Source organism: Petromyzon marinus, chromosome 55, assembly GCF_048934315.1.
Source record: "Petromyzon marinus isolate PM22_M1 ecotype Great Lakes invasive population chromosome 55, UKy_Petmar_22M1.pri1.0, whole genome shotgun sequence".
In the NCBI taxonomy this organism is placed as follows: Eukaryota; Metazoa; Chordata; class Hyperoartia; order Petromyzontiformes; family Petromyzontidae; genus Petromyzon; species Petromyzon marinus.
The window spans coordinates 13,054,371-13,081,528 of record NC_133721.1 but is presented as its reverse complement, the minus strand read 5'-3'; the positions used below and the strand labels follow the sequence as shown (position 1 = coordinate 13,081,528).

General features: G+C 56.5%; 1 protein-coding gene across 1 annotated transcript in view; it reads right to left on the bottom strand.

Annotated features, from left to right (window-relative positions):
• LOC116954565 (fibronectin type III domain-containing protein 3B-like) overlaps positions 1-27,158 on the bottom strand; it is a 188,037-nt gene that overhangs the window by 25,444 nt on the left and 135,435 nt on the right. The window contains 16 exon segments of the mRNA XM_076052376.1: positions 66-179; positions 553-872; positions 1,264-1,369; positions 2,211-2,338; positions 5,457-5,528; positions 5,893-6,031; positions 7,237-7,269; positions 7,271-7,309; positions 7,717-7,729; positions 8,081-8,260; positions 8,616-8,740; positions 10,201-10,254; positions 11,178-11,316; positions 12,224-12,283; positions 12,918-13,111; positions 16,547-16,608. Coding sequence (XP_075908491.1) covers positions 66-179; positions 553-872; positions 1,264-1,369; positions 2,211-2,338; positions 5,457-5,528; positions 5,893-6,031; positions 7,237-7,269; positions 7,271-7,309; positions 7,717-7,729; positions 8,081-8,260; positions 8,616-8,740; positions 10,201-10,254; positions 11,178-11,316; positions 12,224-12,283; positions 12,918-13,111; positions 16,547-16,608 — 1,778 coding nt within the window.

Sequence of the window (27,158 nt, the reverse complement as noted above, 5' to 3'; positions counted from 1 at the left end):
AGGAGGGGGGGGCAGTGGGGGGTGGGGGGGACGAGGGGGGGGGGCATTGGGGGGAGCCCACTCACCTCCCAGCACACGGAGGCACAGGTGGCGTGCACGGAGGTGACGACGGGCGTCGAGCAGCGTGCGGGGCACGAGGCTGCGGTCCGGAACTCGGAGAACTCCGAAAACTCCCCGTGCTGTGGAATGTACCGCCAACGCAAAGACAAAGGTCCCCGGTGTAGCCTTTTAACAGACTTTGAGGGGCAAGTGCTGTTAGCGAGCACCTATGGAGGCCGGGAGAGCACACTCCCTTAGTGAGCGATGTTTACACGCCGCACCAGGTACTCATTTGAAGCCGATTATGCACATGGACATATACACACACTGGTAATACATGTACACAGATGAGCGTACAAGTGGATATACAGGCAGATGATAAACAGACACGCGGGCACACAGGCGCACATGCACCTCAACGTAGACACAGAACCAACTGACGTGGACCGATCGACGCACGCGGACACACACGCTCGCACGCGTGCGCACGGAACGGTGACCGTCGGCACTGACCCCGGCGGAGTTGGTGGCTCGCACGCGCACGGTGTAGACGCGGCCCGGCAGGAGGCTCTCCAGCACGCACTCCGTGTCGGGGCCCACGTACGCCGCCGTCGCCGCGTCGTCCGTCCCCTCCGCCGCTCCGGCCTCCGCCGGCTGCTTCTGCTGCCCCTCCGCCGCCTCCTCTGCCTCGCCGTCGTCGCCGTCGTCGCCGTCGTCGCCGCCGTCCTCGTCGTCGCCGTCGTCGCCCTCCTCGTCCTCCGAGACGGGCGCCGCGGGCCGCATTTCCAGGCGGTAGCAGCTGACGGGCGCCCCGCCGTCGTGGCCGGGCGCGGCTGTGGGAGACGCCGCTCGTCACCGGCTCGCGCCAAATCCAATCCGACCCTCGCGCGGGCCCGTTGGCGGCCCGGCCGCGGCCGCCAGCCGCACGTGTACGTCTCAACGGATCGACGTGCGCGACCTCGTCGTGCCAATGTACACGATCGACGTATGGTCAAGATGCGCGATCGCGTTCGCGTCGATAAATACGTCCGTGCGCGTTTATCAATGCGCGGGCGTACATATCGACATACGGACGCGCGCATCGGCGCGCGTGTCGGCGTGTGGGTGTGGGTGTGGGTGTCGGGGTGTGGGTGTGGGTGTGGGTGTGCGTGTGGGTGTGCGTGTGGGTGTGCGTGTGGGTGTGCATGTGGGTGTGGGTGTGCGTGCACCCCCCCCCAGGCTCACCCCATCGCAGGTGAAGCTGCTCGGGCTCGGGGGCCTTTGCGAGGTCGGGGGGGCAGCACTTGCCCGGCGCCACCGCCGGCGTCTCCACGGCGAGCAGCTCGGAGCACTGGCGTCGGCACGGACAAAGACAAGGGTGCACCCCCACCGTGTAGCCTTTTACAGACAGCCGGGGCAAGTGCCGTGAGTGGGAGTGGCGACCTGTGAAGGCCGGCACGGCACCCGCTGGGGTTAGGTGCGGCCAGCGTCAACAGCTGGGTCGGCCCGCCCGAAGTCACGCCGCCGTTCACTCCACACCCCCACCGGGTGCTCATTTGAGGCCGAGCTTGACCGAGGGTAGAGAGGGCCCAAGACCGGTTCAGATTAATCGTCATCGGTGCTGGTGACCGTGAGCGGGAATTGAACTCATTTCGCCGGGATCGCAGTGCAGCACGCGCTAGCAGCTACAGTACCACTCGGCATGGAGGCAGACACACAAAGATCCCCCCCTGCGTAGCCTTTAACAGACTGCAAGGGCAAATGCTAGTATAGCCAGCATCACCTATGAAGGCCAACACAGCGCAGTGAGAAGGTGGGTGGTGTGGTTAGCACCACGCCATATCGTCGCCCCACTGCTGATGTTTACACACTGCACCAGGTACGCATTTAAGGGGAGTTAAAGCTAGGGGAGGCCCAAAACCGGATCAGCTATTCTATTGATAGCCGATATTGGCCGGAAGCGGGAATCTGAGTCGGGTTCGTGGGCGGTTTGGTCGGAGTGTGTGGATGAGTGGCCTTCATCTAGCAGTGGATGAAGGCCACTCATCCTGATGACGATAATGAGGAGTAACTGGCGCATGATGATAGGAAATCACGTGACGTTCGTCAGGGGGTGGGGGCATGTGGGATGACGGGGTCACGGTGATACGACAAGGTCATAGTTCACAAGTCATGTGTGGGGGGGGGGTTACCTGGCTGGTGCCGCCCGCAGTCACGCAGGTCACGCGGAGACGGTAGAGGGAGCCCGGGGAGGCCGTGGTGAACGTGTGCTCACGGTCCAGACCAGTGTAGACCACGCGCCAGTCGCCCGCCACCCCTGCTGATGGCACACAAGGGGAGGGCCAACGCTCTAGCTCCGTGCAGAGAGCCGCCAGCTCGCTCGCCCATTCACTCACCAGGCAGCTCGCTCGCCCGCTCGCCCATTCACTCTCCAGGCAGCTCGCTTGCTCGCTCGCCAATTCACTCACCAGGCAGCTCGCTTGCTCGCTCGCCCATTCACCCACCAGGCAGCTCGCTCGCTCGCCCATTCACCCACCAGGCAGCTCGCTCGCTCGCCCATTCACCCACCAGGCAGCTCGCTCGTCCATTCACTCACCAGGCAGTTCGCTCGCTCGCCCATTCACTCACCAGGCAGTTCGCTCGCTCGCCCATTCACTCACCAGGCAGTTCGCTCGCTCGCCCATTCACTCACCAGGCAGTTCGCTCGCTCGCCCATTCACTCACCAGGCAGTTCGCTCGCTCGCCCATTCACTCACCAGGCAGCTCGCTCGATCGCCCATTCACTCACCAGGCAGCTCGCTCGCTCGCCCATTCACTCACCGGGCAGCTCGCTCGCTCGCCCATTCACTCACCGGGCAGCTCGCTCACTCGTCCATTCACTCACAAGGTCGCTCACCTATTCACTCACCAGCCAGCTCACTCGCCCACTCACACTCCAGCTAGCTTGCTCGCCCATCTACTCACCAGATCTGTCGCTCATTGATTAATTCACTCATCAGCTCGCTCAGCTATTCACTCACCCACACACTCACCCATCTCTCTCTCACTATCTCTCTCTCATCATCTCACTCAACAGCCAGCTACGTCGAATCACACGTCTGTGTAAACATTTAGTATTTCTTTAAGAAATATTAAAACATCATAATCTGCGACTATTATAGAGAACCAGCAGTCATGGGCGGCTTAGTCGTGGTTTTTGTGACTCCTAAGTGACCATGGTGGAGTCACGGTGAATCCCACTGCAGGTCGCGGGTTCAATCTCCCGGGATGGGTGGCAGTTGAAACAATTCGGGGAGCTTATCAAATATTCTCACCTCTGTCCATCCAGCATTATAAACGGCTACAGGACATATTCTTAGCTCTTTCGGTAAAGTCACGTTGAAGGGCAATGGGCAATGCCACGTGATGGGTGGGGTAGTGTGAGTTACTCCTAGACACACACACACACGTGGACTGTTGAGGCGAGTGTTGTTAGCGAGCCGCACCGATGAAGGCCGGCACATCACACGAGGGGGTGGGTGGCCAGCACCACGCCGGGCCGGCCTCCCCAGTGGCGATGTTTACACATCGTACCAGGGTACTCATTTGAGGCCGAGTCAACGATAGTGGAGGCCCACGACCGTTTCTCAAATGGTCGTCACCGGTGTTGGCCGTCAGCGGGAATCGAACCCGGGTCACCAGGCTCGTTGCGTAGCGTAGCGCTGACCGCTCCCGCTCCCCCAAGACAAATACACACACGCACAACCGAGACACTCTGGCCAAAACACGACAGTTTTCCACATTCCGTTCCCACAAAGCAGCGGAAGGAATCAGAAGGCACCGGAACATTCATTTTCCAAAGCAGGGCACCTCCTTAATCGGCCCAATTACTCACGAGTGGCTCGGCATCACTCGAGCACAATTACAAGTGCAGTCACGCCACATGTCGACCAGCGATTCCTGGAATCCGGGGACCTGCCCCCCCCCGACGGTTAATCACGACTTAATTGCCACAGGTACGATTGGTGGAGGCTCCATCCCGAGGGGGCATTTGACCCTCGACCTTCAGCGCCTTGGGGTGCGGGACAGAGGCAGCCCGGACGGGGTTGCCAGGCAACGGCAGCGGAAGAGCCGGGGGGCGGGCGGGAGAGGGAGGAGCAGAATGACGAAGGAGGAGGAGGAGGTGGGAGGTGAGGAGGAAGTGGAGGAGGAGGTGGGGGGTGAGGAGGAAGTGGAGGAGGAGGTGGGGGGTGAGGAGGAAGTGGAGGAGGAGGTGGGGGGGAAGTGGGGGAGGAGGTGGGGGGTGAGGGGGAGGTGGGGGGTGGAGGAGGAAGTGGAGGGAGGTGGGGGTGAGAAGGAAGTGGGAGAGGAGGTGGGGGGTGAGGAGGAAGTGGGAGAGGAGGTGGGGGGTGAGGAGGAAGTGGGGGAGGAGGTGGGGGGTGAGGGGGAGGTGGGGGAGGAGGTGGGGGTGAGGAGGAAGTGGGGGAGGAGGTGGGAGAGAAGTGGGGGAGGAGGTGGGGGGGAAGTGGGGGAGGAGGTGGGGGGTGAGGGGGAAGTGGGGGAGGAGGTGGGAGAGAAGTGGGGGAGGAGATGGGGGGGAAGTGGGGGAGGAGGTGGGGGTTGAGGGGGAGGTGGGGGAGGAGGTGGGGGGGAAGTGGGGGAGGAGGTGGGGGGTGAAGAGGAAGTGGGGGAGGAGGTGGGGGGTGAGGAGAAAGTGGAGGAGGAGGTGGGGGTTGAGGAGGATGTGGAGAGTGAGGGGGAGGCCGTGTCGGCTGTACCCGCAGGTTGATTTACAGACGAATGGGGTCAGTGCGGTCACCACCGCATCCTGCACATCACGCGTCGTCATCGCTGGCCACACGTGGTGGTGTTCTTCTTGCCGTGTGCCACCGGCGGTAACCGCCGAGTGTTTTATTACTCTCGCTGTTCAGAAAGATCTTGCGGAAGGCGATTCTCAGTCGCGAGAGCATGGCCACCCAAACGGGCAGCACCATCACGACCAGCCGTCCGGAATCATCTCCTGGAACACTCCTCCCTCTCCAACCCCCCCACCCCACCCACCATATTAACGAAGTGCATTCATTCGTCACGACTGCCAACCCAGTAAACGTGCCAAGGTTGTGGGCTCGTGCCGTCGGTCTGAACGTCGGGCCAACTTTCCACGCTTGCTGTCTCGTGTGCGACGACCACGGGCAAAAAGGTAAAACGTGACCACTTCGACACCACACCCGTCGGGCACTCCTCCTCATCTGCCACAGGGTCCAGACGTACAAGTGCAATCCCCGCCACCGGGTGAGGACCCCCGCCAGCCTAGCCCGGGTACCGCGCCGAGGTTACGTACGCGTTCAGCGGACACCCTGAGCACCCTTGAAAGAGGAGGAGGTCTCCAACCCCAGGGAGTGCGGGGGCAAAAAAAACAACAAAACATGGGGACGGGAAAATGACCAAAATCCGCTCACCGCTGGCGCTGCCCTCGGCCATCTCCAGCTGGTAGCGCATCACGTCCGCACCGCCGCTCTCCTTGGGTGGATCTACAGACGCAGAGCCACGCGGTCAGAGGGCGCACGAGCTGCAAACTGCTGCTGCTGATGATGGTGATGCGAAAGATGCTGCTGCCGATGCTGCCGATGATGATGCCGTTGCTGCTGATGCACATGGTGATGCCAACGATGCTGGTGTGTGTGCTGCTGCTGATGGTGCCGACGCTTGCAACCGCTTGTGGCGGTGCAGCTGGCAGTGCCGGAGCTGCTGATGACAATGACGAAGATGATGATGACGATGATGGCGATGATGGCGATGATGACGACGGCGCTGCTGCCGCCGACTACACAATAGCGCCGGCGGCAGAGGCGGCGCAGTGCCCCCCCCCCCCCCCCCCCCCCCGCTGGCGCTCACCCCAGGCGGCGGTGAATCCGTGGGCCGTCGCGTCGCCACGAGCGTGCAGCCGGGCGGGCGGGCCGGGCCGGTCGGGCGCCGTGCTGAACGTCACCACGTCGCTGGGGCAGCTGCGTCCGTCCACCGAGCACGAGAACAACTTGGCGGGGGGGGCAGGGGGAGGGGGAGCACGAGAAGGAAGGGGGGGAGGTTGTGGGGGGGGAGAGGGGGGGTGGAATCGAGTTCGGGGGCAGCACGGCAAACAGGATTGTGAACTCTCCCGCTGGTGCTTTTAGGGTTGTGCAGTGCATTGCTGGGCGCGATTTCTTTCCGATTATTTTACCGGCGTGCCGGGAGCTGCTTCGGAGCACCGACCACGGCACCGGCACGTCCAAATATTCCATTTCGACGGGTGATTGTATTAAGATAATTTATTTCGCTTGTTTACACAGGGAAGCCTAAAGCGGCACTCAAGACTCTTTTTCAGGAGCGTCTTGCCAGGTTTTCACAGCACCTTAGATCTGCTGCTGCTTCGTAAGTGGTGATGATCGTGGTGATGGTGTTGGTGATTGTTGTGGTCTCTTTGCTACACAGGCCCCGACTAAATACGTAGAGTGACCGTGCCTTCCAGATCGCCCCCCCCCCCCAGTCACATGACACCCGACCAGACAAAATCCGCGAGTTCAACCACTTCAAGCGAGACCTCAACTTTCATCGACATCCATCGAATGTCCACAGCATGACGAGATAGTAATGCTGCGCATTTGAGACGCTTTCAGCACCGTGTCGATTTCTCAAATTACCCTTCACATTGTATGACGGTGGGGGGGCTGTTTCTGTGTGTAATCCGAATTGGGTCACTTGAAGGTTCAATCTCGATTTGAAGCTTTCGTGACTGCAGGACTCAATACTCTTTGGTTCCTTCGGTAAGCCTTCCCACCTGATGACGGACGCTTGTGTCGCGCCCGAAACGTCGTGATTTATTTCATTTTATACCTACGTGACTTTACCGAAAGAACCAAAGCGCACTTGAAGGTTCGTTGGCAAGCAGCAATCGCACCATGTGTTTATTTGTTGTTTTGGCTTTTGGGTGGAAACAGGGAAAGCCGGAGAAGGCGCCCGCAAAGCAGGGAGGAGAAAAAACAGAGTCCACGCGGAAAGGGCGTCCCGGAGTCTGGAATCGTCCCCAGGTCCTTCTTGCCATGAGGCGGGCGCACAGGTGTGCCACCACCGTGCCACCACCGTGCCACCACCGTGCCACCACCGTGCCACCACCGTGCCACCACCGTGCCACCACCGTGCCACCACCGTGCCCCCTCTCCTCGATGCCGGCGAATCGTGAACGTGTAGACTTGAGACCCTTACCCTGAATCGATAGCGGGAGCCACGGCACAGGTTTTCTGACCGTACAGCTCAGCTCCGTGCCCGTGTACCGCGCCTGGAACCCACAGATCTGCAAGACGAAAGACAAAGATGCTCTGTGTATAGCCTGAAGAGACTATTGGGACAAGTGCAATTAACAAGCACCTATGAAGGCCCGGCACAGACCCACGAGGGGGTGGGTGGCCAGCACCACCCCAGGCCGCCTTTGTCTCCCTAGTGGCGATGTTTACACACCGCACCAGCTACTCAGCTGAGTCGACCTAGGGGAGGCCCAGGACCGTTTAAAAATAATCGTTCATGCGCGGTAATCAAACTCGGGTTGCCGGTTCCAATGTGTAGCTCCCTGAACTACCGTTCTGCGCACACACACACGGACGTGCCACACGTACATAAGCACGCACGTGCACACCACAAATGGGATGGGATTGAACAGGAACGTAGCATTACGCTCCCCCCCTTGACGCGAAAAAGATTGCTCATTCAAGCAGGTCCTAAAGTGTATTGAGTTGATGGACTCGGCCCGGTTGCCAATGACTCACGAAGAGTCACAGACTTACAAAGAGACAGATTCGCACGGACTTAATTAAACTGAAATCTCAAATGCCGCGCGAGTTGACGGTCTCACGCCGGGATTTTGGAAGTTGCTGCATTTTGGAGGAGGCGATGGGACGAGGAGGGGGGGGGGGGGGGAGGCCGTAGAGGAAGGAGAACGCTGCGAGAAAACCGTCGGTGATAATCGCTGCAACCGGGCGCCCGTCTCACCGGCACGTCCGCCTCCCCGACGCCGCCGCCTCGCTCCCTAGCCGCCCGCTCTTCTGCCTCCTGCTCCTCCTCCTCCTCTTCCATCTCGAGCAGATAGGAGAGCGCGCCGTCGGACGAGGAGTCGTGCTGGGGGCGGGCCCACTGCAGGATGAGCCAGGACGGCGAGGCGCGGAGCAGCCGGGGCGGCGCGGGGCACGGGGGCGCGCTGCCCGACGTTTGGAAACACACCTCCTCGCTGAAGCCACTGCTCCACACGCACGCACGCACGACCAGAGTTCCATTAGCAGCCACGGCTAAAATCGGTGGCAAGTGCCATCACAGTCGGCGTTAATTCGGCCGCAGTCGAGGCGACGGGTGTCAAAATTTGATTCCTGCGGCAAAATAAAGTCTTAAAGCTGTGGGTTTCACCGAGTTTAGGTTTGCCGTGCATTTGAGTGCGCGCTTGGCAGTGAACACGTGTCCGTTGTCTCAACGCGCACGGTGGCATACGTGCCGGCGTCCCCGTTGCGCGTGCACGCACGACCGCGCGAGTTCGTCTAGTTGGGTGCGAGTCTGTCTCTGCGCGCATGGCGTGGGTGCTGCGTGCCCGCCCGCCCCACCTGGTGCCCAGGTCGTTGCGTGCCGCCAGCCGGAACGTGTAGCCCTGCGCCGGCTGCAGGCTGCCAAGCCGGCACTGCTTCTGCGAGCCGGAGTAACACTCCCGGAACGCGTTGCTCCGCTTGCCCTGCGTACGCGCGCACACACAAGGTGGGGGGGGAGGGGCAGCGGATCCTCCGGGGGTTGCTCGCGCGTCGCGTCGGGGCCGCCGCCCACCGATCCCCGTCTACGTTCCAAGGAACCGGCGGTTCCGCCGGCGGCGCGGCGCGCGATGATGCAGTATTGAGGCTGACCGGACCGCGAGCGGCAGCGGTAAACAGAAATGGTTCGCCGCCGCACACGGTCGGGCACGATTCTTGACGCGGCCGAGCGGCGGTGTTGTTTTCCGGCTGTTTGCGGTTCGAGGTTCGAGCCCCCGTGGGCTGCCCTGGTTAATACTGCGGTGCTGCGTATGAGCCGTGAACACCACGCGGCCGAGGTGCGGCGGACGTCGCTCGCAAGAGAGTGACAGCATGCCACGTGTACGCCGGCGTTGCAGTCCAAATTTGCCACATGCGGAAGATTAGACCGCTCGTTACTCAATCGGGAACACACCGCACTCATACTGTGAGACTACTGCAGGCTGTGTCCGCCTAGCGGGTCGGGTGGGAGGCTGCCTGCCCGCCCCCCTCCCCCCCCCAAGTATAGGTAAGAGGTCACTTGAGATTCCGGAAGCAGTTCTGTGATACCTGTTGCTGTGGGCCACTACTCTTCAATCTCACGACACACCGCCGACAGCATGGTCAGGATTAAAATGCTGGGAATGTTGGGAGAGAGACTTAAAGGCTGCACCCCCTACATCCAGAACACACAATGTTAACAATGACACGGGTGCTTTGGATCCATTCCCCGATGCGCCGTCCCGCCAGTGCCCGCTCGCGGGATTTGCCAACGGGAAATCTTTTCGGCTCTCGCAACCGCAACACCCTAGGCCGGAATGAAACAAACAAAAAGGTGGCAAGGCGGCCGCCTCGCCCGGACCCCGTGGACAATTTCCTCCGATTATGGATTCGCGAACGATCGCTCCGAGAACGCAGCAAGGTATGGGGGGGGAGGGCGCACGGCATGGCGGTCGATGCCGTGAGGTGCTACGCTTCATTAGGGCCAACACCGAGATACAAATTGGACCCCTGCCAGGTTTCACCGTGGTCGAATCGTCGGCGCGTTTGTCATATATTATGTGGTTTCGCTGAACCGAGTTTATTCCGATTTGCGCTATTGGCATTGTGTCCGTGAGATGAGGAATCTTTTCGGATCTCTTGCAGAGCGGCGCGGCCCATTTGTGCAAGCAATGGCCCGCGGAAGCGGATATCGCAGAACTTCCCCCTAAGTAACGTCTGGTTCCCACAATAGGGGGCAGCACCTGCCCTGCTGCCCTGACCATCAACCCCACTGCACTTGAGAACTCGTTTTATTGACAGGCGGCCGAAACTTGGATTCAAACCCAGAGTCTCGGAGGCAACGGGAGTGCGTGGACGGGAGGGGAGCGAGATGAGAGGGGAGTGAGCTAGGAGAGCGCGTGCAGGGGGAGGAGAGACCGACGCTCACCTCATCCCACTCGAGCAGGTATCCTGTGATCTTCGAGCCGTTGTCCAAGGGCGCCTTTGGGGAGGAACAGGCGCAGGAGAGACAAAGCGGGCGGGGGCGTGAGCACAGGGGGCTACGCGCGCTTGTCTAGGCCAAGAAAGGAGGCAGACGATGAGATGGAACGCGATAGAACCGAGAACACAGACAAGGTGGACCCGCATGAGGAAGAAGAGAACACAGACAAGGTGGACCCGCATGAGGAGGTGGAGGGGGGGAACACATGAGATGGAACGACACAAGCGGGTGGTGGATTAAGAGGTTTGGGGTAGAGTTGGTAGTTCAGGGTGAGGGGTTCAGGTTTCAGGGTTGGTGGTTCAGGTTTGGGGTTGGTGGTTCAGGGATCAGGGTTGGTGGTTCAGGGATCAGGGGTTGGTGGTTCAGGGTTAGGGGTTTGTGGTTCAGGGTTTGGGGTTGGTGGTTCAGGGTTAGGGGTTGGTGGTTCAGCGATCAGGGTTGGTGGTTCAGGGATCGGGGTTGGTGGTTCAGGGTTAGGGGTTGGTGGTTCAGGGATCGGGGTTTGTGGTTCAGGGATCAGGGTTGGTGGTTGAGGGTTTGGGGTTGGTGGTTCAGGGGTTGGGGTTTGTGGTTCAAGGTTTGGGGTTGGTGGTTCAGGGATCAGGGTTGGTGGTTCAGGGATCAGGGTTGGTGGTTCAGGGATCAGGGTTGGTGGTTCAGGGTTAGGGGTTGGTGGTTCAGGGATCAGGGTTGGTGGTTCAGGGATCAGGGTTGGTGGTTCAGTGATGAGGGGTTGGTGGTTCAGGGTTAGGGGTTTGTGGTTCAGGGTTTGGGGTTGGTGGTTCAGGGTTCGGGGTTGGTGGTTCAAGGATCAGGGTTGGTGGTTCAGGGATCAGGGTTAGTGATTCAGGGTTTGGGGTTGGTGGTTCAGGGTTAGGGGTTGGTGGTTCAGGGTTCAGGGGGGGGGGGGTTGCGGCCGCCACCTTCCAGTGCAGCACGAGTGACGTCTTGTTACGCTGCGTGAGTCGGGGGGGCGCGGGGGTGTCGGGGACGCAGCCGTGCGTCGTGAAGCCCACGGAGTCCGAGCAGGAGCCCCTCGCTGACGCGCACACCGTGCTCACGCTGCACGCACACGCGCAACGCAAAGGTCCCCCGTGTAGCCTACACGGGCTGTTGGGGCAAGTGCCGTGAGCGAGCGCCCGCGAAGGCCGGCACGGCGCACGAGAGGGGGGTGCTCGTTTTAAGGCCGAGTCGACCTAGGGAAGTCCCAGGACAGAGTCGGATAATCGCCGCCACCTGTCATTGGCCACGAGCGCAGAATCCGTCTCGGGTCGACGGCTTCAGAGCGCTGTGCGCGCTAACCACTGCGCCACCGCTCCCCACCGCTCGGTGCACGCACGCACGCGGGTGAGCTGGCAAGGTCACGGGGGCGCTCGCTTTCGAGCGACGAACCGGTGCCTTATTCCACAGTGAAGCCACGCAAGTTTTACAACGCCAAGGCAAGTCCTCGCTTGGCACGTGTTCACACAACGGGGTTGTTGCAGTAAGAGCTCGTGTACGAGGGAAACAGTTTTTTGTTCACGACGCCGCGGGCCGTGCCCGTTATTAATCGCGGATCGCGAGCGGCCGACGACAAACTACAGCACTGTTACTTTCTTGAGCGGTGCGTAGGAATTCTGGGTACACGCTCAGGTCTTCATCCCCACCATCTCCCTGCGTGCGCTTATGTCTCCCCTTGCACCCCCCCCCCCCGTCACAACACACGGGTGGCGTTCATTCCGACGGATACATTGTGCGCGCTTAACGAGGCGCTTTAAAGGAACACATCTACCGAGAGGAATTGCTGAACATCGCCAGGACACTCACGGCACACCGCATCCAGTACGCATTCCACGACTAAATCACGGGGAGACGTTCAGCGAGTGAGAAATGCGGCCCCCTGTCCCGCTGCGGCCAAACGCTTTGGTAAACTCCCACCGAGCCAAGCGGGGGCAGCACACGGGGGGGGGGGGGGGGGGGGGGCACCCACCGGACGTGGTAGTCGGTGGCCGGCCGCAGGTCCCGCACGCAGATCTCACGGTCTTCTCCACTGTCGGGCAAAGCGTCGGGGCGGTGGGGGCAGGGAGGGGGGGGCGACATCCAGAATTAGGAGGGTACAGAGGCGACCGCCACCCCTTGTCAGGTCCAAGGCGTCTGTTCACCGCTGCTGCTCCTCCACAGCGCAGCAGCAGCCGGCGGTCACCTTTAGGGAGCGGTGGTGATGACGCTGCAGCGTGCGCGAGTGCATGGCCGGGTGTGACTAGGCGGCCGTGTGAAACGTGGAAGGAGCATCGCGGGGCAAGTATGATGCGCCATACGGCTGGCAGAGATACCGCCGGCGCTCCTCCCCCCCCGCTACTCTCCTACCTCTCCACACACAAGCAGGGGCAAAAAATATTCCTGATCCGCTCAACGACTTCAGGACTCTCTATGGACTGGCCATCACTTACCTCTCCCCTCTCACCCCACTCTGCACCCCTCCACGCACTCTCCTACCTCTCACCTCACTCTACTCCCCTTCACATTGTCCCACCTCTCCCCTCTCATCTCACTACTTCCCCTCCCCCTCTCCCCGTGAGTCTGTGGGTCTCGACAGGAGGAGTCCCGGGGGTTCCCCCGTACGGGCGACCGTGCGGGCGATCTGCTCCGCACCGCGCTCGCCCCGCGTGCGAGCCGCCCCCTACCTGTAGATGACCTGGTAGGCCCCGGCGCCGCCCGACTCCGAGATGGACACCTCGTAGCGGCGGGGGCACGGCGGCGAGTGCAGCGGGGAGCCCCCTCCGCCCCCGCCGGGGCAAGGACGGTGGCCGTTGGTGATGGGCGGAGGAGCCGGCGGCGACCAGGAGAGCAGCGCCGACCGTGCCTGCACGTTCGTCACCTGCGGCGGTCGCGCCCCCGACACCGGACTCTCGTTAGGAGCGGCCGCGACACCGTTCGGGACCGCGAGTCGATCGGCCTAAGGGTCCCCGGGACGCCCGCGCTGTCGGCGAGCGCCTGTTCGGCGCTCGCCGACCGGTGCGGCCAGCGCCACGCTCAGCCGGTGCCGATGCTCGTCAAACGGTACCGAGCGCTCGAGCGAGGACCGGTGGGGGACTGGGGGGAGGGGGGAGCGCCCAGTACCGGTGTTCAGACGTCACGAGCGACACTCTCGCTCGCCGTCGCCCGGAATCTCACGCCGCTCGATGCGCCACCGGCTCCACCCGCGCCCCCGCCCCCCCCCCCCCCCCCCCCCCCACTAATGCAACGACGTTTTGTCTCTCTTCACGAGGGTGGCCAAATAACCACGTGGTGGTGTGGCGGGGGGGGGGGCGGGGGGGAGGGGTGTGGGGGGGTCACGGTCCACTCCTCCGCCGTGAACCGTTAGCGCGCAGCGGCAACGCCAAGAGAGTTGCGAACGAGGCGGTGCTGCCGAACGGCCGTGCGATTCAGGTTCCTGCGGGACCCTTGGCTCCAAGCGCTGGCGACGAGTGCTGCTGATGCTGCGCTGCTTGGCACGTGGTGGGCAGGTGGGGGATGTGTGGGGGTATCGGGAGTGCCGGGAGACTGCCGGCACAATCCCGCTTGCCGACCGACTCTCGCTCGTTATTTCTCCCACTCTTTTCACCCGTTTCGCTCACTCGCGCTCGCTCACCCTCCTTGCCCACCCGCTCAACCACTCACGCTCTTCACCTTCTCGCTCCCTCACCTATTAATGCGCCCGCTCACCTCGTCCGTTCACCAGCACACTATCTTGCTCACACGCCCTCCGCCCTCCCGCCTTCCCATTGCCCCACACACGCAGAATTAAAAACGATTGAAAGAATGTTTTTTTTCGACCGGGTAAAGCTCGCCGAGCTCTTCATAGCTCTGTTGCAGAAACATCCTGGCCACAAATGATAGCTCAACAAAGTGGCTTATCAACACGTAAAAAAATGTTCGCAGCCAAATACTCTAAACGCACGTTTCTAAATGTGGAGGGAAAAAACCGGAGGACCCGGAGAAAAATCCACGCAACCGTGGGGAGAGAGAGAGACACGCGAACTCCAAATATACAGCAGGCAGACAGGGTCGGGATCGAATCCACGACCCTCCTGCATACCAGGCGGGGGAGATAACATCTCATAGCCACCGTGGAGCCCCTTTTTGCAGGAGGCACAAACGAAATCCATCTGGAGCAACCGGCTGGCCATCACCCAACCCAGTAATATATATATACAGTTATCACCTTGGCTCCATCTCTTTTCAAGCCTCAACGCGAGAGAAAGAAGGTGGAATTGTCGAGCGCTTGCGCCAACTGCCGTGCCCGCATGGCCGCCACGCACGGGGGGCAACACCGGCTTCCAGGCGTTGCACACACACAAAAAAACACGCCCCTGTAACGCTCGGGCGAGCGAGAATGGTGACTCGCCACCAGTTGAGGCTTTGGGAAAATCGCCACCCTTTGCCACCTTCGTCATTGGTTACACGGCCGGGGAGAGTTTTGGGGTGCCGTGATGGCTAGGAGGTCATCTTTGCGTCTTTCGGTAAAGTCACGTAGATAGAAAAATTTTAAAAGCGAGTAAAAATATAAAATAATACAAATAAAATCAAAATAATAAAAAACAAAAATACTTAAATAGACTGTAGCCTGGTTCTTAACCTCGGTTAGTGTACTGGCAGTCTATAATGTAGACTGTAGCCTGGTTCTTAACCTGAGTGAGTGTACTGGCAGTCTATAATGTAGACTGTAGCCTGGTCCTTAACCTCGGTGAGTGTACTGGCAGTCTATAATGTAGACTGTAGCCTGGTTCTTAACCTGAGTGAGTGTACTGGCAGTCTATAATGTAGACTGTAGCCTGGTTTTTAACCTCGGTGAGTGTACTGACAGTCTATAATGTAGACTCTAGCCTGGTTCTTAACCTCGGTGAGTGTACTGGCAGTCTATAATGTAGACTGTAGCCTGGTTCTTAACCTCGGTGGGTGTACTGGCAGTCTATAATGTAGACTGTAGCCTGGTTCTTAACCTCGGTGAGTGTACTGGCAGTCTATAATGTAGACTGTAGCCTGGTTCTTAACCTCGGTGAGTGTACTGGCAGTCTATAATGTAGACTGTAGCTTGGTTTTTAACCTCGGTGAGTGTACTGGCAGTCTATAATGTTTTTTTCGGTAAAATAATCAAAATAAAATATAATTTTACCAAAAGAACCAAAGAATAAGTCTACATTATAGACTGCCAATATGCTCACTCAGGTTAGAACCAGGCTACAAAGCGAACCCCTGCCACTCCCCCCCCCCCAAATATAGAAGTCGAACTCCGCCTGTGGTTACTATCATTGCTCCACCAGGTAGAGATGTAACATTTTCTTCTTTGGTTCTTTCGGTAAAGTCACGTAGAAGGAGAATACAATAATAAAATAACACAATAAAATTCTCACGACGTGCGTTGTGGCCGAAACGTCGTGAGAATTCTATTGTGTTATTTTATTATTGTATTCTCATTCTACGTGACTTTACCGAAAGAACCAAAGAAGATGAATCCTTACAGTCACGAAAGCTTCAAATCGAGACGTAACATTGCCTGTTATTTAAAAGCGCGGCATTTCTTTACGCACGAAGGCCTCGGCGAGTCTCAAGACTCATCCTGGAGCAGGGGGTGCTGCCAATCTTGCTTGTTTGGTCAATTCCACTGAACAAGTCTTTGGTAATGCACGTGTGTGTGGGGGGGGTGGGGGGCAAACCCGTGCAAAAAAAATATATAGTTACAGTTCGTGCAGATTTTTGAACCATGAGAAGGGCCTTTGCCCAAAACGTTGGCCCTAAAATATTTATACTTTCACGTCCGCGGTGTTGCCGACGAAGGGCGTTGAGACGTTGTTTGGCGACTGCTTTGCGCGCGCGGCAGCGGCAGTCACCAAACAGCACGCACTGGGGACGTGGAAGGCGTGCGGAGACTTGCAGCACCGCCATCTCCTGGCCACCACGGGGACCCGAACTCAACTCACCGGATCCCCACACACGCAGTGCGCTAACCCCGCACAGCCCCAAAGTAACAACGCTCCCTAAGTGATTGCTCATCAAGTCGACTAAAAAAAAATTCTCACCCAGCGTCGATTCACGAAATCAATGCACGTTTTTGTTTCTCTTGTCCCATTGTTGCCGTCCGATTTTCCCTGTGTCCTCTTGCACCGCCCCGTTCCGTTCACCGGCCCTCGCCGTGAACGCGAGCCGATGCCATCATCATGAATCGGGGAAAAACAATCGATTCCGCTTGCGTGTAATCGTGAGCAGACGACGCATCGCCACGTGCCGAGCGGCTGCGTAACGACCGCGTGCGAAGGAATTCGAGACGAGTTACCTGCGGTCTTCCGATGGAACTCGCGGCGTCTTGCGGTTTTCTGAGTTCCACATCTGTCTCACCTGTACGTACACGCGCACGCAAACACACAATGTTAAGAAAGAAACTGTTGGGAGCAAGTGCAGTTCAGCAAGTAGCACCTACAGCACTTGAATGGGGGCGGGGGTGGCCAGCATCAAGGCCCGACCGCATTTGTCTCTCTACAGTGGCGATGTCTTACACACCGCCCCAGGTACTCATTTGAGGCGAAGATGACCTAAGGGAGGCCCAGGATCGGTTCAGATAATCGTCACTGGGTCTTGGTCACCGGGTTCGAAGCGCAGTGCGCTTAACCACTGCACAACGGCCGCAATTCGTCAATAAGTTGGCAGCGACGTCCCCGACAAAGCTTGTGCCAGGCTAGGTGCACTTTGAGGCTGCGTGAAGTGCCGTAACACGTTGCGTCAATTAACTTCGGTGCCCTTCACAGACGCAGTGCGACCGTTCACGCCGGTGACCTAAGTTAGAGCCCCAGATGAGATCACTGGAAACGGCCAATCATGTTCGCCCACATCGTGCCCAACTTGCGTCCTGTCACGAGGCGACTTCGTTGCCAAACTCTCGTGGGGGGGGGGGGGCAATGCGGGCCCCCCTCTGGAGTAGAACGAACGGCCCCGTGGGGGTGGACACATCGACGGGTTGATGGCTGCAACATTGCTGGGGCCACGTTGAGGGCCGGCGACGGCTAGCGGAAGAGGCCCCTCACCCCTCTTAACAACTTCGTCGTAGTCTTAGGCCTTTCGCGACCGATATTATCCATAGTAGAGGTTTGTTTGGGTTAGATCGCGTAAATGTATGCGTTGTTAAACCCGCGACCACCACGCGACACGGTCAATTAGTAAGGTTTGTCACGTAAACAAAACGTGGCCAATTCGTTACGAGTTCAGCACTCACTGGCCGTGTGTTGGAGAGTAAACCCACTACAACATTGACAATGATAGTGTGGTGTATAGTGTGGTGTATAGTGTGGTGTATAGTGCGGTGTATAGTGCGGTGTAGCGTAGTATGTAGAGTATAGTGTAGTTAACCCACAACAACATTTACAATTCAAGTACCGTGACGTTTTGCCGGTAATTACAACAACAGTAGCCAGCCTCATAGGGCGACGGCCAGAGTTGTGGAGAGAGTTGCGGAAAAAATCCTCCAGTGTCGGTCTTAAGTCCAGCAGTGGATTGATCACGGCTGACAATTACGTGTGCCACATCAAGAGAGAGCCACGCCGTGTCCCGTCAAGCGGTTTAAGGCCGGCGCAACTGACTCAGAAGGTTCGGGGGGAGGGGGGGCATGAACCCACAAATCATAAAACCGCTGAGCACTGTGGGGCCGACGACAAACCCAGTAAACGTGGAACACGTGGGCCCAATGCTTGGCCCAATGCTTGGCCCAATGCCTGGCCCAATGCTTGGCCCATACTTAACGCGGAGGGGGCAATCGCAGTTCCTCTTCCGAACCGAAAGAGGCCAGCAGAGGCCAAGACTGAAGCAATTCTCTCTTGGGGGGGGGGGGTGTGTGCACACTTCCCCGTCCGTACCACCCCCCCACACACACCTCCCCACCCCCTCCCCGTAAACACGGTGCAACGTTAGCAGTGGCGAGGCGATGGAGCTCGCAGGCGTCGCACGCTCGACCCCCACCGCTCGGCCACGGGAAACAACGAAGACGACGAAGACCGCCGCACGGGCTCGGTCGGGTCCGCTGGGCTCGCTGCGCGCTCGCTTGCCTTTTCGCAAGTGGAAGGACGTCAAATTTGATTCACGATCGGGGAGAAAAACGTCCGACCCGTTCCAAGTTGACGATGCTTTTGTGATATATTCTTTTTGTAAAACCGCGACCCTTCGCACGGCTTCCTGAAAATGCTCGCGGCGTGGCATCTGGCTTGACAAACACATGGAGTTGGTTGCAAGGGGGCACGGGGAGAGAGAGAGGGAGGGAGGGAGACTATCGGCGGTGATTGTCTCTGCCTTTGAAGTGCGCCGGCCAGACTGGCCAGCCGCTGTGCCGGCTATCCCTGCCACGAGTGCACTTACGCACGCACTCACTCGCATACGCACGTATTCACGCACGTATTCACTCACACACTCGCACACGCACTCACTCACTCACACACGCACGTATTCACTCACGCACTCACTCACGCACTCACACACATGCACGCACTCACACACGCACGCACTCACTCACACACGCACGCATTCACTCACACACTCACACACGCACGTATCCACTCACACACTCACTCGCACACGCATTCACTCACGCACTCACTCACACACGCACGCATTCACTCACACACTTACACACGCACGTATTCACTCACACACTCACTCGCCCACGCATTCACTCACGCACTCACTCACACACGCACGCATTCACTCACACACTCACTTACACACGCACGTATTCACTCACACACTCATTCGCATATGCACGCACGCATTCACTCACACACTCACTTACACACGCACGTATTCACTCACACACTCACTCGCATACGCACGCATTCACTAACGCATTCACTCACGCACTCACACACACTCACACACGCACTCACACACGCACTCACTTACACACGCACTCGCGCACGCACTCACACACGCACTCACACATGCATGCACTCACGCATGCCGGTGGCTGGGCACACAGCTGCAGCAGCAGATCTGGCAGCCACAGGAGCACCACTTTAACCGTGCCTCCTCCTTCAAAACACACCAAGCTAGGGAAATTCGCAATAGATTTTTGGGTCGGGCCGCATAATGATCGGGGCCATATTTGTGCTATGAAGAAGGGCCGTTACCCGAAACGTCAACGATTTTATATTTCTCTCTTTAAGGCCACAGCGTTATTGACGAACGTTGCGGATATTTTTTTGTTTGTTATTTGTGCCTTGTGCACCACTGGCGAGACAGCGTCAACAATTAATGTGACCGGAATTGGTGCCGTCAATCCACTATTTTTCCCTCTGTGCGGCCGATGTTGCTGAAGAGCAACGGGGCACCAATTTTCCATAATAGAGGTTTTTTTTTTTTTGGGGGGGGGTTAAATCGCGTAAATATAAATGTGTCGTTGAACCCCGCCACCATCCGACACGGCCAATTAGTGAGGTTTGTCACGTGAAGAGAACGTGCCAATTCGTTACTAGTACAGCACACCGGTGTGTTGGAGGGCAAATCCACAACATGTACAATCTGAGTACGACGTTTCGAAAGTACTTACAACTGGCATCATCAGGTGGACAGTCAGATTTGTGTATAAATCCTCCTGTTTCGTTCCTTAAATAGAAGGATAGATGTCCCTATCAAATTTGCTGTGTCGGGTGTTGGCGGGTTTAGTGACACATTTATATTTACACGATCTAAGCCCAAAAAAACCCTTTATTATGGATGATATTGGTCGCAAAAACCTAGGTGTTAAACAGGCTCCGATTTAACAACGGGGCAGTTGAAGAGCCGGATGATTGTGTCCCTTGTAGCGGAGTTTGCGTATCATCGCGTGCTGACGATGCCCCCTTAGCTTTCGTGAGATGTTCCACGGTTAGGTTCTGGGTGGACCGCAGCTGCAAACCGCACACAGATGTGAATCCTCTATTTGTGCATAAAGTGCCAGCATCTGCTGCTGCTGCCGTGGTTTTTTGTCTGCAAACTCCGACACAGCTAAACAACTTCGGTTTGTCACGTGTGCAGTAAACCCAACTGTCAAATAATCAATTACGTAAATTAACCTTGGCTGCCAACAACAAACGTGTAAAGTTAGAAAAGAAGCAAGCCTGTTTCCCGTGGCTCGTGTATCGCTTCACACCACCACACGCTTTGTTCTGGGAAGTATTTAATCGCACGATGGAAGCCGTCGAGGGGGGAAAAAAAACACACGTCCGAAAGTTTCCGAAAAGTCCTTCCCGCTCTGGTTTGCGTCTCCCAGGTCTCGTTGGCGACACCTTGATCAAGTTGCAATGCAACGCTACACGGTTCAAGTTTTGTTCACGTGGGACCATCTCTACGACACTTAAGAATGCTCCATCGACCACCATCGCCCCCCCCTCCGCCTGCCCCCCTTCCCGTTATGGACCGACAAAGATGAGGCATAAGCACTTTTGGCAGCGTTAAAACCTCTTATCAAACGGTTCAGCTGAGTCAGGATTGTATCGCGCGGGAACGATATCGCGGACCGAACGAGCTACGCAACGCACTGCAAAGGGCTCGCCTTTGGTTCAATAATTAAAAAAACAACAGTGGCTGGGGATGGCTAAGGGTGTCGGGGAAACGCTGACCGAATTATTTATTCCTCTGTCGCCATCCCTTGCGGTTCTGCGATGCCACAAAATAATCCTGCTCCTGGCACACACGCGCAAATCGATGCCGTCGCCCCGTCTCCGGAGCGGTCGTTGCGTGTCAGATGCGCACCGTCGCAAGTCTCGTCCATTTGCCCGCGATCCCATTTATCCCCGCGAGCCAAGTGTCCTCCTGGTGGCCAAGCCCACGTGATGCCTCCAATTGGCACGACGCAGACCTATCGTGTTCCTCTCCGTGTCTCTTGGTGCAACTGCAGGCAGCGCACACCTTTCCCGTGCGTCTTTGCGCACGTTTTTGTGCCATTTTTCTCCCTTTGCAAATGTCCGCGCTTCTGATCGGCACACCACACGCAACGGTTGAAAACTTTCCCCCCCAGTCGTAACGGCGGTACGATGCCCTTCATCGTCAAGTTTGTGTTTTCCAAAAAAGAAACGGTAAAAAAATACACATCAAAGCCAAACTACACCAACTGCGTCTCGAAAAATCATCACAGTAGTTGGAATCAACAGGAAATCATTTTAAACCTCTGCCTCTTGTGAGGAATTGTATTTTACGATGACGACTGAGGGCCTATAAAGGGGTCCCACCCCCCTCCCCCACGCCGTCTTTTACAAAAGGCCTGTGGGGGGAAAAAAACATTAAACCCTTTGCGTGGGCCACGGCGAGACATGGCGATGGCCTCAGGAGGCCTTCTCTTCTATTTTAAAAACTGGAAAACGGAGCCATTGGTTCCGCGGTGGCACTTTGGCGCGTGCACCGCAAATCGCCGCCGTGCAGCTTAACGGATTTCACGCCGCTTCGCTACCGTCGTCGGGATAAGCGGCGGCCTCATTTCACCCGCGAGTCACAACGCTCGGGTCGTTATGACGGCCGGGTTGCGTGCCGGACGGGCGGCGGCGGTAATTTTGTGCGATTCGACGCAATTTGCCTCCTGTCGTAAGATCCGGGGGTCGAACCCCGCAAAGGGAAGATCGCCGCTTAACGACGCGACGCGGCTGTGACTGCACCCACGCGGCGCGGCCCAAGAATCGTTTCACGGCGGAACTAAAATCCCTCTCGGCACAGCGTCAACGGGAGCCGCCGACCCAACACGGGAGATGCCGCAACCTAAAGCGTGAATGCCCGTCGAACGCCGCTCCCGTGCATTTCATTTATTTAATTTATTGTCCGTGACCACGCCAAAAAGAATAATATTCTTGGTTCTTTCGGTAAAGTCACGTAGAAGGGAAACAATAAAATAAAAATATGAAACAATCATTTTTTTATTGTTTTATTGTTTCCCTTCTACTTGACTTTACCGAAAGAACCAAGAATGTGAATCCCTGCAGTCACGAAAGCATTAAATCTAAAAGAATAATGTTTGTTTCCAGCGTTCTTACTGTACGAATAATAAGCAAATTTCACGTTATATTTTTTCCAGGAATGTCTAACGTATGACTGGGTTGAAATCTCTCTGCGAGTGTTTTTACTGCATACAAAAAATATATATAGACGTATATACAAACAGGCAAATAGATTTCCTCCCATTTCTCAATCCACTGGTGATTTAAGCCCTCCCCGTGCCGTGTCGGTCAAGGGCAGGCTGTGGGAACATATTCCACAGAGCCACGCGGTGCGTCTTGGTCAAGGGGGCAGCAGGAGGGCCTCAGAGCTGGTTTGGGACATCGCGATGTTAACCGTGAGCGATGTCAGCCGTTAGCTTGCCCACCAATGTTAGCCGTGGCCAGGAATCAAATTCCGGATTGTCAGACTCGGAGCGCAGGGACGATATAAGCCACTGGATGTCACCGTTCCCTTCCCATGAATAAATCATTGGTATTTAATACACATTCAAGAAATACTGTCTCTTTTCTTTTGTTTAGGGTGAAAGAAAGTCTCCTACTCATTATCCCGAGTCGTTACAGAGATACGCCGAGATTCAAATCACCCAGACTGCACCCAAGCAGGGGCTGAGCCTGGACAGCGCTTGGATGGGCGGCCACGGTGCACGAAAGCGCCGCCCGTCGGAGGCATTGGCAGGGCCACTTTTATTTTCTTTCAGAAAAATCCATCGTTATGCTCTACTACGAGGCTCCCGCGTCACACGCATCTGTGGCCCCTCGCTTTCAGAAGCAGACAATGAGCGGCGTGGGATAGACGGTGATCGGAGAGGGGAGGCCCTCATCCAGCAGCAGACTGACAATAGGTGCTGTGCATGTACACATACAAGACGGTTACCTAATGTTAGGTCACGACAGTGGCAGGGCCTCTGGACAAATACCTTATTATTATTTTAAGCCGGTCAATAGCGAGCGCTTTCACCGTATGAGACAGCCTCAAGTTCAGACGCGCCAGGAAGTCGAGGGGAGCAGGGAGACAGAGAGAGTGGGGAGCAAGAGAGAGGTGGGGGTGAGATGGGGAAAGAGGGAGAGAAGTAGCGGGGTAGAGCGAGACGCGGGGACAGCGAGAGCAGCAGTAAAAGGGAAAGAAAACCAGCAGCAGCCGCCACTCCGTGCCAAGTTTCCCCGTTTTATTTTTTTTACCCCCTTCAAATTCCTGTCTCCCGGTGAGGCGGCGGTGGCGGCGGCAACGGGAACGAAACTCACAACGCGCGCCAGACGACCGCTCATTCCTGAGCCGTTACCTCACCCGGCAACCAACTCGGAGGAGGGCGGCGGGGGGCAGTCTGTCTCCGAGGGTTACGGCACAGCTGAGACGGAGACCCAATCGCGGGCGAGGGATCCGGTGGCGGGCTGAATCGCGCGATCCGACGCGAATAGAAGACTCGGCGGTGTGCGGATGCACGCACACCGACACCCTGCCCTGGGTGATTTTTCGATGACCGATGTAACTGACCTATGACCAAGTCACCCCCCACCTCCCCCCAACCCCCCACGTAAATGCGCCCCTCACGCGTCAGATCTCGGACCGGATCATAATCATTATCAGCATTGGCCATGAACAATCCACCGCTGGACAAAAGCCAGACAAATCCCATCGTCATCTCTAATGGTCCGCGACGTGACAATCCCCCGAACTAGTGTCTGCACGCAAGCCGACTCTCGCTCCATCATCACTCAAAGTTTGTCATCGTTGATCTTCTTCTATATCAGGGTCAAGAATCAATATGTCACCGTGGCCAAAGCTGTTTATGCCTGGAGGGCTTGCCAATATGCTTCCTACCCTTTGCCAGATCACCCAGAGAATCACATAGAGACCCACAGATTAAGACTCAGACTCACACACAGATCCATGGATCTGCCCAAACAATATCCCACCATCTGGCCTTTGGCCTACCACTCGGCCCCTCGCCAATCCTGCGCAGGATGCGTCCCACCCAGCGCAACCATTATGGCCTCAAATCTACAAGACTTAACCTGCCACGTGCCCCCATACTGAACAGACTAATACATGTTATTCTAAGCAAAAATATATTCATAAACGTTAGAAGACAATGTGTGTTCATATCACGCACAAGTGAAATAGCCTCCAGGATCTGTAGATCTTTGCCGGAGAGAACAACTCCAAGTTCTAGACATCGTTCTGACCGCTTGAGAATCGTAAGCGGGCATAGGTCAGGCACTTAGCTAGAAACTATGGAGGGGGGGATTGTTTGAGTTTCAGTTTCATTTATTTGGAATAACCCTGAGCCATTCGGCTCTTCATTCGGGTGCAACCGCAAAAAGCAATAATATTACGAAATACATTTTAAATTTACTGTATGCAAATTGAAACATCCCCTACAAAAACAATAAAATCTTCCAGAAAAAGCACCATGTGTTTATGCTGCGTACTAAACTGTGCAAAAAAATCCCATTTTGATGTTAGATAACTAACAATCATAATACAATTTAGATTAAAATTTTAAGTTTCAGTCTATACTACATAAGAACATCGGGCTAAACTAAATCTTTATAGAAATCACTAAAATAATGCTATAAAAACAATGTAACAGTGATCATAAGAAATGTGATTGAAAGTTTACAATAGCGACATACATAACATATTATCACTAAACCTCGCATCCTTCGCTAGCTGCATGAGTCAATCCATAATAGCAGGAGTAACAATAATAGTAGCAGCACACTATAATCAAAATACATGATAATTTCTCGCATTGGTCATCTGTAGCTATATATTTGATTTCAAATATATAGCAGTGGCAGCTAGGCTTGTACGGCTCCTCTTGAGCAGTTTTGAGTGATGGTCTTGTAGGTAATGATTGGTGGCCTGCCTTTGGGTCGAGACTAATGGAGAAGTGGCAGCCAAAGGAGGGAGCGTGCCCACGATGTGCGGCTAACGCCTGTGCCCTCTGCAAACATTTCTCTGTTGTGAGCGTGCACCCAGAACGTTCCGCGCGGGAAACGCCGTGGCCGAAAAGGAAGCAGAGGCGGAGGTTCGCCGTGTAAACACCGCACGACGCTCCCCGACGCAGCGTGCGCAAGGGGGAGGGGGGGTGGGGGGGCGAATTTCAAAACGCGGCACGAACGGCCAAGGCTGCACGGTCGGCGTGGACTGCTTAAGTGCTTCTTGCTCCCTTCGAGTTACCGCACGTTCTCCCAGGGATGCCTCGCCGAGTCTCAGGATTCCTTTTCATTTTTTTTCCCCCCGAGGGCCACTGCCCGCTTTTAACAGTGGTGGTGGCGATGTCACTGATTGCGTAAATCCCAACTTGAGTCACTTTCAGGGCATTTTCAGCTGTTGGGATATTTTGGTCAATAACAGTTCGTTGTGCATATTTTAGTTTGGCTTGCGAGAGGAAATCTAGGATTCCCGGAGAAAACCTACATCGGGGGGAGAGAGAATATGCCAAACTCTACACGGGAAGGCGAAGTGAGGCGCGCATGTTATCGCTTCACCACCCTGTCGTACAATAATTTATTAGGAACCTGCTGTTGCCCGGTAGACCTCTTGCACTGTTCTCCCGTGTCCAAGCTTAGGTGTCATCATCGACCATTGGTCAATCCACTGCTGGATGAAGGGCGGCCTCCAAGCCGTTGCCACCTCTCACAATCCAGCGTTGCAATAATCCGCCGAGCACCTGCACACAAACTCCACCTCCCCATTGGACGCCGCCCCCCAAACACGTCGCGTTGTTAAAGCGTAGTCGCCTGGAAGGCGCCCGACCTCGGAAGGCCAAGCAGTGGCTGGGCCTGCAGGGTGCTCTCAACGAGTGACCACCGTGCACGGCAGGTTGCTATAGGCCGCTGCGAAGCCACGTGGGTGGGTGGATGTGCAGCGCGAGGGGGGCGAGTACGGCAAAATCCGCTGTTGCACCGCGACATCTACACGCTGCCGTGTCTGTGCTCCCAGCCTTCGCTAACATGCACAAAGCCAGAGCGATTTAAAGCTTTCGTGACTGCAGGGATTCATATTCTTGGTTCTTTCGGTAAAGTCACGTGGAAGGGAAATAATAAAATAATACAAATAAAATTCTCACGACGTTTCGATTGCAACACAAGCAATCATCATCAGGTGTGAAAACCACAGCAATCATTTTTTTCAAAAAAAATGTTTTGCTGATGCAGCGGTGGGGGAGGTTCTTCATCAAGGCAGTGGGATTGACACAGAAGGGGTTGTATGAGACGATTGCGAATTATCTCGGAGAAAACTCCGGCGCCGGGGTCTTGAGATGGGGTAGCGCAGACTCTTTCTAAATCCACGTTGCATTTGGCTGCCGATGTAAGAAATGTCAAACCCAAAAACCGATCAAACCCCCCCCCCCCACAATCCTTAGATAAAATAAAAATTAAATCCACAATTCTGCATGAACTGTCAAGAGACGCATTCCACTGCGAAGTTTGTCTGCAAATTCCTCCTGAGATCGCGGTTGAGCTGGAAAATCGACTGGGCCCTAAGGGGGCCCCAGCCGACGCATTTTCCACCGGGGTCGCACAAACCCTGGACGTATGTCTCAGTTTAGCCAAGGGGCTATCGGCCCGCACGCGACCTGCCCAATGGTAGACCAGGTGTGGTTGTACCCCATTTATACCGCTGTGTTGACAGACGCGGTGCGGTGTGGATCGCAAGTCCAGTGCGCTGCTGACCGTTACCCCACCACCGTGGCAGCTCCCTCCGCGTCTTGGTTAAAGCGGTAAAGACGCCGCTCCGGTCATCGCTCGACATTGTCACGTGTGCCGCAAACCAGCAACTGGTTTTCCGTTTTTTTTGTGGTGTTACTGATAAGGCAATAAATACATTTTAACAACCCAATCACTTAACCCCCCTGCCCCTCCCTCTACGACACGTAAAAGGGCGGTTAAAGCTGACTCCCCCCCCCCCCCTCCTCAATATATGGTCGAGTCACA